This window comes from Ammodytes marinus (genome assembly GCF_949987685.1).
Source record: "Ammodytes marinus genome assembly, chromosome: 20".
NCBI lineage: Eukaryota > Metazoa > Chordata > Actinopteri > Uranoscopiformes > Ammodytidae > Ammodytes > Ammodytes marinus.
Genome location: NC_137224.1, coordinates 25216992 through 25235907, shown reverse-complemented (window position 1 = coordinate 25235907; position 18916 = coordinate 25216992). Strand labels below are relative to the sequence as shown.

The 18916-nt window shown below is 42.9% G+C and overlaps 1 protein-coding gene across 1 annotated transcript in view; it reads right to left on the bottom strand.

Moving 5' to 3' along the window:
• The window catches only part of ryr2a (ryanodine receptor 2a (cardiac)), a gene marked incomplete at both ends in the record, with an annotated part of 671945 nt that overhangs the window by 98445 nt on the left and 554584 nt on the right, over window positions 1-18916 (bottom strand). Inside the window, 2 exons of the mRNA XM_080049015.1 lie at window positions 3319-3591; window positions 4071-4286. Coding sequence (XP_079905141.1) covers window positions 3319-3591; window positions 4071-4286 — 489 coding nt within the window. The remainder of the gene's footprint in view (window positions 1-3318; window positions 3592-4070; window positions 4287-18916) is intronic.

The window sequence follows — 18916 nt, the reverse complement described above, 5'->3', positions numbered from 1 at the left end:
CGATCTCCCTACCCACTCCGCCACTGCCGCCCATGTAGCTAAAACCAGGGGGAGATGCTTGGTTGAGGGAGAAAAAGTCATTAGGTTGTTGCCAGGTTTCAGTAAGTAGAAGGAGGTCCATATTATTGTCGAGGATGAGTTCATGTATGGCGGGGGCTTTATTGTTGAGTGAGCGGGTGTTGAGGAGGGCAAAGTTGGCACAGCCAGAGGGTGATGGGATAGGGGCAGGCTGGAGAGGTCTGAGGTTAGCCAGGTTAGCTGTGCAGGGGGGCGGAGAGGAGTGGGGGAAACTGGGTGGAGGGGTGGTGGTAGAGTATATAGATGATTGGAAATTTGGTGGTTCAGATGAGATGTTAAGTGAAGTGATGTATGGGTGAGGAGAAAGGACAGCAGTGAAATCCAGTCCATGTTTTCTGTCCTGCCTGGTGAGCTGCTGCCTGACAGAAGCGCGGCATGGTCCAGTAGCGGGTGAGTCCTGATGACGTGGCAGAGGTGCGACGGAGCTTGCAGGTAACTGGACAAATGGGATGGAGTTTCCGTGCTGGGTCAAAACAAACCCGCGGCGGGAGCCTCTGTGGATGTAGCGGCGGCGTCGTAGTAGTCCAAGTTGTTGAATGACTGAGATGGATGATGGGATGAGGTGGTTGAAAAGTCCAAACAGCTGTGCAGGTGAATAGGTGATCATGATGAACCAGGGGAAGAGTCTGACTGAGGGGAGACCATGCGGAGTGAGGAGGATGGATGCGACCAGATGTGGCCGACGGAGCAGCGATCGTTAGCCGCCACTCGATAGCTGAGCGAGGGTGACCCGCTAGCAGTCAGTAGCCAGTGAATACACAACACAGTGCGATCGGAGTGACCAGGAGGCGGCTGATGTGGGTGGGACCAACGATGATGGGCGATTGTGGCTCAGGTGGTTAAGCGGGTTGGCCAACGATCCAAGGATTGGCGGTTCGATCCCCGCCCGGCCACCTGTGTCATGGTTGTTGTGTCCTTGGGCAAGACACTTCACCCACCTTGCCTTGTGTGAATGTGTATGATTGCTGTATGTTTGAGGTGGTGGTCGGAGGGGCCGATGGCGCGGAATGGCAGCCTCACTTCCGTCAGTCTGCCCCAGGGCAGCTGTGGCTACTATCGTAGTTTACCACCACCGGTATGACTGTGTGTGAACAAATTGAACCTGGAACCCTGTAAAGCGCTTTGAGTCAACAACAGCGAAATAAAGCGCTATATAAATCCAATCAATTATAATTAATTATTATGGTCAGCAGGCACCCGGAGATTACCCGACCGGCCAGTGTTGGAGGACAGCGGCAGCAGGTGTGGTGGCGTGTGTCAGGCTATATGAACAGTGGCGAGAAGCGGCGAACAATCAGCAGCAGCGGTCAAACCTCTTCCTATGGTTGCTACGTCCCTTTGGTTGCCAACACACGAATGGTGTTATGAGATAAAGTCCCCGTTCATTCTTGAAGTAAGCTAGCATCCAGTGCATCGTTTTTCCCACACAAGTGGTAATGCCAGCGGATTGAAAAAATATTCCAAGTGAAGCCAATCACACTGTCCGATTAGTTCATAGAGCCGAAAATAAATAAAATTAAGGTATTGGAAGTTAAAAAGTTAAAACAGTTAAGAAGTTACCGGCGAGCAGCGGCAGCAAAGTTGCCAGCATTCAGTCGTTGCCATGGTATTCTATTTCTAACCGTGCTGTACCTATTTTTGTCACCCTTTTGTTAAGATACCAAGCCGTCCCAAAAGGTTCCAAAGGGTGGAGCAACACACTGCTGTCCGTTTATTGGTTGAAATAATCACCATTACCATGCGAGAGAAAACCACCTTGTTTAGTGACCTCGGCAAGAGTGGTGTCCGTTGCTCGCCCTGACTGTCAGCTATGTTAACCAAATTACTCCATATTTCACGCAGTGGCTCTGCTTTGACAAAAGCCTAGGATTAACTTTGCTTTCAGCCACGTCTCCTTGTCACCTTGAGAGCTGCAGTGTGTGAGAGAGAGCCAAAACACAGAGCTGCTTACAGACTCTGCCAGCTCTTGTAACTTATAAATACTGCTCTTAATTAAAACTAGGGCTGTCAAAATTAACGCGTTAACGCAGGGTGATTAATTTCTGGAATTAACTCGTTAATTTTTTTAACGCATGTGCAGAATGATCCGCCCCATACATCCCACCGGCTCTGCACTACTGTCACTCTAATTGTGGCTGACCCAGGATCAGTAGCTGCGCGCAGCCAAACATAGCAGCACCTTAGCCCATGCCGTGTTTTAAACTGCTAATGGCCACGTCTGTGTCGCAGGCATAGATAGTGAAAAAAAATCAACTGCCGCGGGTGGCAGTTGATCTCGAAGCAACAGGAGGAGAAACATTGTCCGCTCTGTTCAGAGCCTGCAAGGACACAAACGTCTGCAGTTTTCAGAGGTGTGTGTGATTAGACATCAACATAACGTTGGCTTCCTGGCACAAATTAACAGTACCCTAGGATGTGGTCGCACGTACAAACAAACACAAACACAAACACACACACACACACACACACACACACACACACACACACACACACACACCGCAGACTGTAAACAAGTTGTATTCAAGAATGCACAACCTATAGATTCACCAAATAAATGCCGTTATAGCCTATAGCCTATATTTGCCCACAGACATAGTAAAGAGACAGACCAATTGAATTATGGTGTGGTAGGTATATATTTTTGTTTGATTTAAATGTATTTTCAGTGTTAAAACCATCGTTTGGATTTTCAATTAATAAAAATACTAATTTTAAATGTACATATCCACCTTCTGTCATTTATCTTTCCGTTCATACAACAATATACAGAGAAAATTCGAATTTTTCGGGCATATTTCAAATGGTAAAATTAATCGTGATTAATCCAAAGAATCCTGTGATTAATCTGATTAAAAAATGTTAATCGTTTGACAGCCCTAATTAAAACACTTTGGTTTTTAAAGTAGCAGTACTGATAGATTATGAATTAGTCCCGTTTTTAACGGTGGAGTATCTCAGTACTTTTCTGGTATCGGCACACCGTGCAACACTAGCACCTATTGCACTTTGTTCTACAAATTCTACAAAAAAGTACTATTAGTTAAATATAATTCAAAGTCATTTTGGATACAAGTGTCAGCAAAATCAATGGAATGAATAATAATCTCTCTCCATAACAATCTGAAAAAAAAGCAAAAAGCATATTTTCGAAAATGTTTAACTATTTCTTTAAAATGCTTCAAACCCTACCCACACCCTTTATTACTTTGTATCTGTGTTTGGTGCTGTGAGTGCTCTGACCTTAAGAAGCAGCATGAGGTTGTATTGCAGAGCTAGCAGTGCCATGCGGACAGTGGTCACAGAGAAGAAGCCCATTTCAGGGTTCTGCTCGTCTGGCTTCTCTCGCTCACTCTCCTCTTTGACTGCCGATCGCTCACCAGCGTCAGACATCTTAGCCGCCAGCTGCATTTCAAAGATGGTGTCCTCACAAAAGTTCACAAATAGCTCCATCTTCTCCTTCTCCCCTCCTTCATTCACCACATCAAAGATGAACTGACGCTTAGATTCTTTGACCTGGACAAAAAAAAAAAACTCAAGACATTGTTCTGGTCATTTTTGTCACAATTAAGCTGAGACACTGCAGGTGAATAGGGCCAACCTTTTTACTCAAATATATCATCATGAAACCAGTTAATTAGTTACATTAAAACAACAATTGTTTGTAGAAAGTACGTATATGCAAACATTTGTATCTCTTTAAAAACCAAAAATCTAGATGTTGGACAAAACAGAATTAAAATAAGTTCTTTCATATTTACAATATTTTATATTGGAGTCCAACGTTTTTACAGAACAGATTTAAAAAAATATTTTAGATAAAAAGTACTGTTCTTCTTCTTCTTCTTCTTATTATTATTATTATTATTATGTAAATGCTTCAGCAATTTCAGTATTGAAAAAAACTAATGTTTTGTCTGCAGTGTCTCGCCTTAATAACTCTTACCAAAAAGTAAAGTATCATGTGGTATGTTCATATGCAGTACCATCTTCACCTGAGGTTTCTCCCACTGTGTTCGGCTGGACTCACTGATCTCGAAGTAAACCCTCTCAATGCGCTTTGCACTGCCCATGATCTCAATCCGCCCAAGGTAGGGTTGGAAGTAGTTGAGGACGCTCTCTGCCAGCTCTAGGAATGTCTGCAATCGAGTGTCATGAGGCATGTGCTCCGAGAGGTTGGTCAGCAAAACCGCCACATTGAAGCCAATGTCCTTTTGAATCACAGTTGTTAAAAAAAAAGTTTTTTTTAATCTTTTGAAAAAAAGAAAGTATTGAGACACCTGAGGATAACACCAGAATTATTGCAGTCACATCCAAAACTCTGAATCAAATGCTTATTACAGGCTACTTTATTTCTGGGTAAACGTGACAGCCGACACACAAACATAGCACCCTACAATCCAATCAAGAAGTCTTTAGTACTAAAATTCGATTTGTAATATAGAGGCTATTTTTAAGCATTTTGATGTGAATTAAATGAGTAAAAAGTTGCTACAGTATGACATAAACAACAGTATGTTGTTTTCCTAATGAGTGGCGTCCAAATCAAGCTTACAAGAAAATAATTAAACCTTAGCTTCTCCTCCAAATTCACTCTATTTTAAGAAAGTAGGGTTAATTCATGCTCCCTTGAAAAAGGGGAATCATTAGTATCTGACTAAGATCAAAAAACCCAAGAACAAGAGATCTATCTTGGTTTCCCCATACAAATATGAACCACAAAAAAAAACTGTTCTACTCTGACATTAAAGAGGACCTATTATACTACTTTTCTGGTCTTAATTTCTTGTTTTACACTGCTATAGAGCAACCTGACACGAATCACATCAAAAAAAACTATGTAGATTTTCGGGAAGCTCTTTCTCTTATTTTGGCGATCCAGCACGTCCTGTCAACACTTGAGTGTATGTGCTTCGGCAATCTCCGCTCCCTCCGCCTGTGCATCGGCCATCTCCGCTACCCTCCCCCCCCTCTTGCAAACCCCACTCCGTTGTGATTGGTTACCTTCCTTCCGGAACACTTTCAGTGGCGGGAAGCGCGAGCATGGACCTATAAGGGCGCGAGGCAGACGCGAACAGGGAAGTGACAGCATTACCATACATGGAAACATCCGCGTGGTCACGTCACGAAGTTTTATGCGACGTCACGAATTATGAGAGGGTAGACCGCTTTGAAGACGTGACTTCTCGACTGGCTAGAATAGTGTTTAGTGCTCTGCACAGACACCCCAGACGGTCAGCAGGGAATACGTCGAAATGCATGTAAGTCATTATTTGATAATTTAGTATGGTTAAGCATGACTATGAATCATCATAACAACGTTTATAGGTCATAAAAGTATAAAAGCATCATAGGTCCTCTTTAATAAAAAAAGATATAAAGTGCATACGAAAAATATTCAAAGCGCCTCACTTGTTCCACATTTCGTTATGTTACAGCCTGGAATAAGGCTGGATTCAATTATTTTTTTTCCTCAAAATTCTACACGATAGGGGAGAACGGGGTAATCTGAGCCACTTTTTACATTTGCTCCCCTCTAAGCGAGCTAAAATCACTCAAATTTACACATTTCCCATTAATTCAGGATGTTTCCTAGAAATGGGCATTAGCAGAATTTTTTCAAGACAAAGGGCAGTGAAAATATGATTGTTTTAAAAAAAGTTGTCATGTGGCTCACTTTACCCCAGCTGTGGGGTAAACTGATCCACTTACTTTTTCCACTCTGAAACTACCATAACAACACATATTGTAACAGTAAGAATCCTGAAAGCTAGCCACACAGTCCAGAACTAATGTCGGACTAGTAAAAGAATGATGGGGTTTGGTCAATTAAGCAAAGCACATTTTCTAAACACTTGAAAGTAACTCTGAACAAAATCAAATACAACAAATTATAATTCAAAAGGTTTTAATAAGATTCAAATGAAAGATAGAACCAGTTAGATTAGAACACAGTCTGGGGGTCAGAACACAGGACCCTTAGAGCCAGCTTGTGTCTGGGGGTCAAAGCATAGGAAAATCAGAACCAGCAAGAACAGCCTGGGACTCAGAACACAGGAGAAGACCCAACTGGATTATAACATCAGCCTGTCATACTCTACAACTAGGCCTACTCTACATTCCAGCCCTGAAGGTTACAGGGAAAGATGAGAAGGTGCTCTTTCCGTGTGGTTGCCCCAGGTCGTCTTCCTGGTGTATTTCCTTGGCATGATGGCTTTTCTACAATGTGTATGACATTAAAATAAAACATATGTCATGTAATATTACATTAAAATATGTTTAAGACTAAACGTAACTTGTGCCTCATGGTGGGGTAAAGTGAGACAGTGGCTCACTTTCCCCCACAGCATTTGGCTCACTTTCCCCCACCACCACAATTTGAGAAAAAACTACCTCTCTTAGCATTTCATCACATGGTTTTTATATGTCGGTAGTTCATCAACACGTATGATACAAGTTTTTCTACGTGAATACATTTGCTTTGGCACAACAGTTGATTAAGTTGACAGCAAGAAAATGTACTTTTACATGCAAAATACCTATTTTGGTGAAAAAACATGCTTACCACAGCACCATGAGGTCCTCTCTTTCAGGGCCATGGGGAAATGAGAGGGGCTTGAAAACATATATCTCACATGACCACAAATGTTTTCCGTTGCCTAGATACAGTGGGTGGCTCACATTACCCGATGCCTCAGATTCCCCCGTTCTCCCCTACCCCATAATGACGACATGAATTTTTTTTTTAAATGTTTGCAAATGTATTAAAGGTCTCATATTATACACTTTTCTGTCAATATTATATGGTCTTAGAGGTCCCTAATACGTTTTTCTTTAGTTGTTTGCTGAAAAAACCATTCAGATCATTTATTGTAGTATGCCTCTATACCTTGATTTTCAGCTAATCTCACGATGGCCTATTTTTGAAACCGAGCTGCAGCTCCCCTCGTTTTATATACCATCTATGAGCTCCCCCCGCCCCTGTCCGGAAGCGAAGCCATTGGCCTCGCCCTCTGTCCATAGGTCCATAGCGTCCAACGTCTTTGCCGTGCCTGCTACTGCCTAAGTTCAAATTCACACTATGAAAATAATAGTTTTCTACCTTTAATGTAAATGTGTGAATTTGAAAGGAGCAGCAATGACAGTCAGACAGTCAGACAGTCATTGTGCCTCACTAAAGCAGATTGAAAGTGTATTCTTCTTCTTCTGTGCATTTCCTGCAGACAGTTGAGCATTGCCAGTCCAGGCAGACACGCAGTTAACATTAAAAACACTCCCACACACAAACACAACCCCCATCCACTTGCAACATTTAAATTGACAGATTTGAGAGGCAGCAATTTGTCTCGGGAGCTTCTATTAACTGTGTGGGCGTCAATTTTTTTGGTCGCATACATTAGGACAACGTAACCCTCATGTTGGGTTGCCCTTTTGTTTTTTTAAAAGACAAAAACGCATTAATAATTTCCTTCAAAATAATAGGGATGCCAAGAGGGACCGTTTCAACTGTTGAGGTGCCTTCACTATACAGTGGCTTGCAAAAGTATTCATACCCCTTGAAATGTTCTACATTTTGTCACGTTACAACCACATACGTACAATTATGTTATTGGGATTTTATGTGATACACCAACACAAAGTGGCGCATCATTGTGAAGTGGAATGAAAATGAAAGTGTGGCGTGCAAAAGTATTCAGCCCCCTGAGTCAATGCTTTGTAAACCCACCTATCGCTGCCATTACAGCTGCAAATCTATTGAAGTATTTCTCTACCAGCTTTGCACATCTACAGACTGATATTTATTGCCCATTCTTCTTTGCAAAATAACTTGAACTACAGATTCAGCATCAGATTGGATGAAGAGCGTCTGTCAACAGCAATTTTCAAGTCTTTCTCAATATTCTCAATTGTTTTTAGGTCTGGACTTTCACTGGTCCATTCTAACACATGCCTATGCTTTGATTTAAACCATTCCATTGTAAATCTGGCTGTATGTTTAGGGTAGTTGTCCTTCTGGAAGGTGAACCTACACTCAGTCTCAAGTATTTTGCAGACTCTAACAGGTTATCTGCCCTGTATTTGGCTCCATCCATCTTCCCATCAACTCTAACCAGCTTCCCTGCACCTGCTGAAGAATAGCATCCCCATAGCATGATGCTGCCACAACCATGTTTCACTGTGGTGATGGTGTGTATAGGGTGATGTGCAGTGTTAGTTTTCCACCACACATAAGGCCAACAACTTCACATTTTGATCTCATCTGAACAGAGCACCTTCCTCCAACCCTTGGCAAAAGCCATGCAGTCAGATGAGACCAAACGTGAAGTTTTTTGGCCTGAATGCAAAATGCAATGTGTGGCGGAAACTAACACTACAAACCACCCTATACACACCATCACCACAGTGAAACATGGTGGTGGAAGCATCATGCTATGGGGATGCTTTTCTTCAGCAGGTACAGGGAAGCTGGTTAGAGTTGATGGGAAGATAGATGGAGCCAAATACAGGGCAGAAAACCTGTTAGAGTTTGCAAAATACTTGAGACTGGGGCAGAGGTTTACCTTCCAGAAGGAAAGCTACCCTAAACATACAACCAGATCTACTATGAAATGGTTTAAATCAAAGCATAGGCATGTGTTAGAATGGCCCAGTCATAGTCCAGACCTAAAAACAATTGAGAATATTGAGAAAGACTTGAAAATTGCTGTTGACAGACACTCTCCATCCAATCTGATGCTGAATCTGAACCTTGAGCTATTTTGCAAAGAAGACTGGACAAAATGTATCAGTTTGTAGATGTGCAAAGCTGGTAGAGAAATACTCCAATAGATTTGCAGCTGTAATGGCAGCTGGTTCTACAAAGCATTGACTCAGGGGGCTGAATACTTTTGCACGCCACAGGTGACACTGTGAGGGCAAGATGGCAGCTGGAAAGTTTGGTGTGCTTGTGGTGTTTTTAGCATACATTTTTATTCAAACATTTTTAGACACTGGACCTAAAATCGGGGTGGAAGGGCATTTATAAAGCTTTTGTGCCCACCCAAACAAACTTTCACATATAAAAAGTTTGGTCATGGCAAGAAAATCCTCATGGACACTTTCCTCTACCCATGCTGGTATTGAACCAGCCAAAATAACAAATCTGGCTACAAGCGGCATGTTAACGGCGGACAATTCATCATTTGCATCTGCCTGTTACTATCTGGGGATATACATCAATGCCCGGGTCCGATGCCGGAGTTTGGACGGAGAGATACGATTGTAAAAAGTCCCACGACAGGTGCGATGGTTTGCACTAGTCATCCAAACAATGGGGACCAACTTCTGTCCATTTTCGCTGAAGGAAGTGGGAGCGCATGTGGAGACGCCGGGAGACGCAGCGGAGATCCGACACTTGGAGATGCAATCCTCGGGCAGCGTGACACTCGGCAGGCCAGATTGGAAATTTGGGCCCCCCTTGGGCAGTCACTCGTGGAGGAAATGGAGAGCGACGGCAAAGAGAGGCTGAGCGTGGATTCTTCCCTGTCTGCGAGAGGACTACACCTGCTTCATCTCAACGTAAGAAGCCTTCTACCGAAAATCACAGAGATCCGACACCTTAGCAAAAGTAGAAAGGTGGGAATCTTTTGTTTGACTGAAACATGGCTGGACGACTCCGTTGAGGATGCGGAAGTTGAATTAGAAGAGATCGCAACCGCAAGGGCGTTGGAGTGTGCTTTTATGTGAGATCGGACATTGGTTTTAATCACAGAACGGACTTGTATAACGATCAGATTGAATCGGTTTGGTTAGATATTTTGCTACCTAAGAGAAAGCCTATACTTATCGGTGCATGTTACAGACCGCCTGATCAAACCCATTTTTATGACTTTTTAGAAGAGCTTTGCTCAAAGAGTATTGATTTTGTTAAATCTGAAGTTATCATGATGGGAGATTTTAACACTGATATTCAGAAACGGGATGTTTCCGGGTATAGTACTAGTGAAGTGATAATTGAACATGATGGAACTTTTTACTTGTGCATATCTTGTGACATTTGTATTTCTTTTTGTCATAAGTAAAAGTAGGAAATGTTTAATGAAACAGAATAGACTGTGAAGGCTCATCAGGTTAAAGCTGACCAGAGGAAGGGGGAGGACCATAGGGCCATAGGAAGTAGGAAGGGGAAGGACCTTATATGGCCATACAGTAGGAAAGAGTAGAGGGAGGGGGCTACCGGGGCTCCCCCGTGCAGATGTGCCTTTTTCACTCCTCCCTCTCACAAGTCTCATTGGTTTTCAGTTCACTATATAACAACTCGTTCGGAGCAGGACAAGGCTCTTCTGGGCCGCTTTTTGCGGGCACTACTATATACTCCTATAGTTTGTCAGGCTCTGTTCCAGGACACTCTATCTGTCTTCCACCATGGAGGCAGAAGAAAAACGTAGAAAAACTTTGTGAGTCCAAAATACTCTGAAAGATTTTGGACTTCGAAGTACTTAGAGGCAAAGTCTTTTAAAAACACATATTTGAACCTCTTGACACTAAGAATGACTTGATCAAGAATTTTTAGAAATAGGAAAACGGACAAAATTACTTGGAAGTAGACAGATATTATTGGGGAATGCTCCAACAGGGGGATACCTTTCTTTAATAGGTCCATAGCGATGTCTGTCTAAATCCTTGTAATTTATGAAGTTTTCGTAGCGCTTAAGATGATACTTACAGGCACGCATGCAAGTGTCTGGGTATTGTTTCACGAGCTACAACAAATTTAGAAACGAGAACCAAGTCAAAATAACTCTATTGAATGAGTTATAGGCATACAACCTCTTTTCTTTTCCTTTGTTGTCCATTTTATGTATTATACCTATACTCTGTTGTATTTTGTAAATAAAATCCCTTAAATGTTGTAAAGCCTCAGTTGTGAATTAGTTTATAACTGGAACAGAAGGACTTTAGGTATAGGGTTTTTTCTTCAAAGAGATGGTTTGGTCCCCGGGGAGGTAAGTACTCTTTGATTCTACACAACGGTACATTACTGATTTAAAACACACACAACCTCATACAACTAACCTCTCTGTAAGGAGAGAATATGTTGATACACCTAATCTTTAAAAATAAAAGAATAGGTTATAAATACCTTCCCAGATTAAACTAGATGTTTATATTATGAAAATAGTATATCTGTTCTATTTTACTAAGAAGGGTGGTTTACGAAACTAAGTTAAATACAACTTATACGCAATAACTTGTGAATGATATCTTCCGTGAAAACAGGAGGAGGATTTTCTGAAGCAATATTTAAAAGGGTTAATAGTTTAGAGGAGGTAGGCCTCATCCTAGGATGAGGGGGCTCTGATAAAATAGAAACTTTACACACGGTGGTATATATTGAATATTGTACTTTATTTAGAAGTAAAACTCAGGTGGTAAAGATGGTAAATCCAGCGCTATTAAACAAAGAGGCCGGGGTTGGCGTCTCTTGCAGGAACCGTGGTGAGAGGAGAGTCGTCTTTATGAAGGAATAATAGACAATTAAATCATTGTGTTACAGGTTAGTTGATATGAGTTTGATAGGACATAACTAATAAACTTTTGATACTAGCTTTTCATTTAGATTAGACTTTTATAGTCGAAATCGTAATACTAGAAAGATCAAGAAAGCAGTTTTTAACGTGCATTCCTCTACTAAAACCCGGTCACTGAAAAGGTATACCAAAGAAGCACTGACTGACTGTTTAAAGCAAATGGACTGGTCTAATGTACTGCGATGCATGGATGTGGATAGAGCATGGTGCTCATTTAAATGTATGTTTTTAGAAGCTGTTGATAAAGTAGCCCCATGTAAAGAAATTAGAATAAAACAGAGGACAGAATCCTGGGTAAATGATAATATCCTTGAGGCAATTAGAGCAAGAAATAGCATGTATGGTCAATTCAGGTTAAACAATGATGAGCAGAGTTGGACTGATTATAAGAAGGCGAGAAATGAAGTTAACAGATTAGTGGTTCATACTAAAAAGGCATTTTTTAATGCGAAAATAGCTGAATATAGAAATGACTCAGGAAAGCTATGGAAATCCCTCAAGCAGCTTGGCTAAAGTAAAATGATGAAAACCAAAAACACTAACATCACTCTAAATCTTGGTAATAATATAACATCAGAGAAGGAGAAAGTAGCAGATGGCTTTAATAAACATTTTTCATCTGTTGCCAGCAAGCTGGTGGATAAGCTACCTGGTCTGACAATATGGTGAAAGCCATGTGCGATACTATTACTCTCAGTTAGGGATTCAGACGGGTGGCTTCCTCTTTGAAAAGGTGTCTGAGGCACATGTTCTTGAGAAGCTCCAAAGGCTTGATTGCTCTAAAGCAGGGGTGGCCAAACTGCGGCTCGCGAGACGCATGCGGCTCTTTGCCTAGCTTCGTGCGGCTCTGTTATGTGCCAGATCTGTGCCTTGTTTTGCAGAGCTCTTGAAGCCCCTCCCTCACCTCGTTAACTGCCACCTGTGCTGCCTATTTAAGCTCGGAGGCTTAATTGACTCCCCCTCTCCAGCCAGGGCCAGCAGCATGGCTCCCATTCACCTTTTGGTTAAAACCTTTGTTACAATAAACGCAGTTTTCTTACACCTTTAACTTGCTTTTGTGTACTTTATGTTGCTTCCCCGAGCCGGGTTGTAACTTATTGGGGCCTCGCCGGGATCAATCTGGAGTTTTTGGTTGAGTTAATTTGTTTCTCTTTGTCCCCTAGACAAACTTTGTATACTTTGGGTGGTGTTTGGCAGTGTGGCTGTGAGTAGCGTTTTTCATGGTGAGTATGGTGAGTATTGAATCTGAGTGCTTTTGATCTAAAGTTGTGAGTGATCTCCCTGGTTAGTTAGGGAGTGTGCCAGCTGGTCAGAGCAATCTGTCCTTTTTTATTTTCGAGGATATCCTGGGTGGGGGCCTAGAGCTTCAGAGCTGGTTCGTTTGCTGGCTGATAAGTCTAGAGCTTCGAGCCCGGTACGCCTCAAGAAGACAGTTAGGTTTAGTTTAAAGCTAGGCAGGTACCAGGGGGTTTGCTTTGATGATCTTTTGCACTCGGAGGCTTGCTCACTGTGCCCATCAGTGATTGATTTCTAATGTTAGCTGAGTTAGTGATTGCTTTATGGGGACAGTTGTGGTAACGTGTCCTGGATCCTAACATTGTTTTTTTTCTGCAGCTTGTGGATGTGTCAAGTGGTGGTGTGTAACTTGAATTTGTAGGCTAGTTCTCCTGAGGTTGTGTTGCTTTAGTTTGGACTACCAGCAGGTTCTATTTTGGTAATAGTTTCTGTATGGGTAATATTTTGTGCTACTTAGTAGTTGATGGGAGTTCTAGGCCTATTTTTGTGATCTTGGTTTAAAAAAAAAAAACCCATTTAGTAGAGATGATTTGTGACTAGCTGTAGTATTGGATAAGGTGTACATTGTGCATACTGGTTAAGTTGAAACCTTGTGTAAAAGCATTGGGGTATTGTGGTAGATTTGAATAGTTTCTATTCACCAGAGTTGCTGAGCAGATAGTCTTAAAAAGGTTAAGGTTACGAGGAAGAAGTAGAACCTCCCTAGATGGACGTGTGTTTGACTTGGTGTTGCACAAGTAACGAAACGATATGTCTATTTGCAGATATTAAGACACATGATACCCCACACACACAGATATAAACGGGTCCTGTAACTAGCAACTTCAGTGCCATTGCGGCCTCAGCCTGCTGCTACTATGCTACCATGAAATCCTATGTCTGATGTCTGATGGAAATCTCCTGAAATAAACCTCTCTGAACACAATGATGATTGTCCTGGCCTCACCCTTTGTCTTGGTCGCCACGGGGGATTCGGCCACCACAGTATTCTGTTTGTTGGTTTGTTTTTTTGTGGCTAGTAAAGTTATCTACTATGGCAGCACCCACAGTTCTAGGTGACTTTGACTTTATTAGCGCACCCTCGGAGGAGTTGCTATGTCAGCTTTCTAAAGAACAGCTCCTTAGCCTTGCCAGTCATTATGACATTGAGATTACCAGCAGTGATAAACGCCTTAAATATAGTTTAAGAGAAGCCCTTAAGGCTAGTCTAGTAGAAAGAGGCGTTCTAGAGCCACCGTCTTCGCCAACATATCAACAACTTGTTCTTCCTCAAATGTCAGAGGCTGTGCTTGAGTTTAGGATGAAGGAGTTGGCTTTTCGAGAACGGCAACTAGAAAAAGAGCTAGAGGATAAAGAGAAAGATCGTATCCTCAAAGAAAAAGAACTAGAAAAAGAACTAGAGGATAAAGAAAAAGAGCGTATCCTCAAAGAAACGCAGATGCACTTAGAGCACGAGCATTTCCTTAGAGACCTTGAGTTTAGGCAGGCTACTCTGAGCTCATCTAGTGCTGCCTCGTCTCAGTTTAATGTAGTAAGACACATTAGACTAGTACCTCCATTTGCTGAGAAACATGTTGAGAAGTACTTCGCTCATTTTGAACGGGTGGCCACCGTTTCAGAGTGGCCAATGCATGCCTGGACATCACTTTTGCAAAGCATTTTGGTGGGAAAAGCACAAGATGCTTACACTGCTTTAAGCATTGAGGATACCAAGGACTATGAAAAAGTTAAAAGCACTATTCTAAGAACTTATGAGCTTGTTCCGGAGGCGTACCGCCAGCGGTTTAGAGGCCTCAGTAAACAGGATGACCAAACTTATGTAGAGTTTGCGAGAGAGAAGGAGATCAGTTTTAGTTCTTGGTGCAGATCACAGAAAGCGGAAACTAAGGAGGACAATTAGTGCTGCTGGAGGACTTAAAAAATTGTCTGCCTAGTGCCGTGTGTAATTATCTCAATCAGCAAGAAGTAACCTCTCTTGATAAAGCTGCTGTTTTAGCAGACAAGTTTGTATTGACAAACAAGGTAAACTTTGATGACGACCAAGGTGAGAGAAAAGGAAGGGCTGATTTTAATAGACCTCGGGGTTCAAAATCTCCTACCCCGGTTTCTACAACTTTCACTAGAAGGTCGGCTACTGCGAGTACTCCCTGGGAGAAGACTTGTTTTTATTGCAAGGAGAGTGGTCACTTCGTTGCCGATTGCCCTGTTTTGAGTAAGAAAGAAGAGTCCTATAAGCCTGTTGCCTTACTAAAAGTGGTGAAAAAGTGTGCTATCGCCCAACACATGGACCAGTCTGCTCAAAAGAATGAGCTGGCTGGCTCTTCGTCTTTCCTCATGGATGGTTTTGTTTCTCTTGTCACTGACCCTTTAAACAAGCAACCGATTAAGATTTGGAGAGATTCTGGTGCTTTTCAGTCTTTGATTCTACAGGACTTCTTACCGTTTACTGACCAGTCTGAGTTGGGCTCTAATGTCCTCGTCCAAGGGGTTGGGGGTGGGTATTTGTCCTTGCCTATGCATAACCTTAAACTTGAAACAGGTCTTGTGTCTGGGGAGGTAGCTGTAGCTGTGTGTCCAAGCCTTCCAATTGAAGGGGTGTCCTTCATCTTGGGAAACGACTTAGCCGGTGGTAGGGTACTTGCAGCTCCTGAGTTTGTGTTACCCACGAGAAGCTTTGAGAGGGACCATGGGGGGCAGAAGGGAAGGGCTGTGGTTAAAAGGGTTTCAAAGCCTCCTCCCAAGGCCTTTGCAGCTAGAAGGTCCAGGGCTCCCCTAGAACGTGCTTGTTTCTATTGCAGGAAGGTCGGTCACCTAATTGCTGTTTGCCCTGTCTTGAGCAAGAAATGAAAGCATAGTAAGCCTGTTGCTGTTACACCAGGCATTGAGCATCCCGTCCAAAAGTCTCCCGGTTGTGTTGCGGTCTGTAGTGAGTTAAAGAAAACAACTGACTCTGTTATTGCACTTTCAGACACATCCCAGGCTATTGGTAAGCCCAAGCAGAGGATTCCCCTAGCTCCTTTGCATCTTAGGTCTTCGGTCTCCGGTGGGGGACGTCCTGTGTCTTCGGTCTCCGGTGGGGGACGTCCTGTGTCTTCGGTCTCCGGTGGGGGACGTCTTGGGTCTTGGGTCTCCGGTGGGGGACGTTCCGGTGCCTTCGGTCTCCAGTGGGAGACATCCCTGCCTCTTTTACCATCCACATCTGGATTAATGTCAATATGCCTGCAGACTCCATTCTCAAGGTTGTAAATGTTACATGTAGTAGCACCATTTCATTTATAGTCTATTTTGGTGATTGTTAGGTTGCATAGCAACCATTTTAAGGGGGGAGGTGTTATGTGCCAGATCTGTGCCTTGTTTTGCAGAGCTCCTGAAGCCCCTCCCTCACCTCGTTAACTGCCACCTGTGCTGCCTATTTAAGCTCGGAGGCTTTATTGACTCCCCCTCTCCAGCCAGGGCCAGCAGCATGGCTCCCATTCACCTTTTGGTTAAAACCTTTGTTACAATATACGCAGTTTTCTTACACCTTTAACTTGCTTTTGTGTACTTTATGTTGCTTCCCCGAGCCGGGTTGTAACAGGCTCTTCAGTTCATATCATATAATTTTGTTAATGTGTAGGCCCTATGTGTATGCCTGTTCGCTAATGTTTAATTGAGGACACAACATAAAGTTCTCAAACGTTTGGTGTGGACGCAACACAAAACTGCCCGCTCAGCTTGGAGGGAGGTTTTCCGTGAGTAAACAATTTGTGTCAAGTTCGCTCCGAAACAGAGTGGGAGAGTTTATATTTTTTTGTTGAACGTTCTGCCTTATATGCCAGGCGTCATTAGCGCATTTTAAGGCTTCAAATCTTCAGCGCCACTTCAGCTCACTCCAAGCTAAAAGTAAGTCCCACTAAGCAACATGCATAGTAAGAGAAAAACGCTATTGCAAATTGTTATATTTTTGTTTGTGGACTTGGTTGAACTGAGAGTTTGTGTGTGAGGCAGTGCACAAAATGTTCATTGTTGAAAATGACTGGCCTGTCGTCTTGGTACTGTAGGAGTCCAGTTCTGTCGTTATCACAGGGGCGGCCTTAACAATCTGGGGGCCCGTTTCAAGTCCTAGTGTGTGTCCCGTTGTTTTTTTTTTTGTTTTTTTTTAATAAATAATGCTTGCGCATGCTTGTGCATGCTCCCTGCGAAAATAAAAAAGATAGTGGAATCCAGCTGGTTCTTAGACGGATTATGAGATAATAGGCCCCTGGACCAAGACTCTCAAAGGGCCCCCCACTCCTACCTATCCAGTCAGGTACACTGACTTTTCCGCACAGATACATACAATTATTGGCAAAAAACTTATTAAGGAAGTCAGTGTTTCCCAGATGATTTTGGGACACTGTGGGAGGGACCCTGGTCCTTGTTGGGGGGTCAGGGGGCATTGCACCCTGGAAGAAAATGTGTACTGTTTTAAAGTAAAATGCATCAATCTGATGCACTTAGAGAGGAAAATTTAGAGGCTAAATCAAATCTTGAGCTGCAGAAGGAACATTATTTTTCTGATTTTTCTGAAGCAGGCAGCATCCTTTACTCTGCAACTGCAAAAACAGTAGATTGGTCTGCAGACCCATGTCATATGATGGAGAGACCCATTTCAACAGATAAAGGGTGGATAGCTACTTTTTATGAACAGTATATAATTTACACATAGAAAGTTTATTCCTGTATGTGTGGGGGCCTTAGAGGCCCCTCATGAAGCCCCTAAAGACGGAGCTAATAATGCTGTTGCTTTACAATTGCTTTTGTATTTCTCCCCTACTAGTTGAGGGGCGCATGATTTATTTCCTTATATTTAGGCTATTCCTTTTTGGAACCTTTTATTGACATGAGTGACTGAGCTCTTTGACTATAAGGCATGTAAAGTTATCAGTACCTTAGCTTAGGGCCCCCTTGTGCCCCTGGGCCTGGTAGCATGCACAAGCATTATTTATTTAAAAAAAAAAAATAATAATACAAAATTCAACTGAAACGTGTGTGTGTGTGTGTGTGTGTGTGTGTGTGTGTGTGTGTGTGTGTAAGGGATGGGGGGATGTTCATGTGTACCCGTGTGTACAATGTGGCTCTTTGCAGTAACACAGTAAAAAATGTGGCTCTTATGGCGCTTTTCCACCGCATGGTATCAGCTCGACTTGACTCGACTCGCATTTTTGGCTTTTCCACCGCAATTTCATGGTACCTGGTACCACGTAGCGGCTGCTTTTTTGGTATCGCCTCGCTCTAGGTTCCAAGCGAGCTGAGCCGATGCTAAAAGGTGACGTCGGCAGACGGCCAATCAGTGGCCCGAGACTACCGGCTTCATTCTGTTGTTTATTCTCCCCAACTCTCCGGGACTTTTGAGTGTATTTACGCCGCGTGCAGCCTTCTCTGGCTCTCTTTCATTTGATTTGCATCACAGATCCGAATTTATTTTCCATACATTCGCTAAGCTCACCCAGTGTTGGTTGTTGGGGAAGTTACTTACATACGAGAGGAGACATGTAGGGCAGCTAGCAGCTAGGCTAAATAGTAGCCAGCTGGGACAGACATGATAGCCAGCGATTACATTACAAGCCTCGGACTGAACTGATTACCTCAATAAAATATTCAGGCTGAAACACGGCTTGCATTTGAAAACACGTATCCTGAAACAAGCACTAAACAGTCAACTTTATCATGCCCGTGTTTACGTGCATAGGGATGTACGTGACACATCCCTACAGCTGACTGTGTGGCAGAGTCACACATCGGGACAACAACCATCCCTTTTAATGGCCCGTAGCAATATTCTTCTACTTCTTTTAGCAAACAGATACAAGGGGGGTATTTCTTAAACATTTTTCATCCGTGTTTTTGGCGGTTGGTTCAGTTAATAGTGCAACAACTGCTCGTAATTTCTGCTTTGCTACTTTGCTCCGGAGTAGGCTTTCAGCCCCTTACGACGACCCCGCCCACGTTCAGCA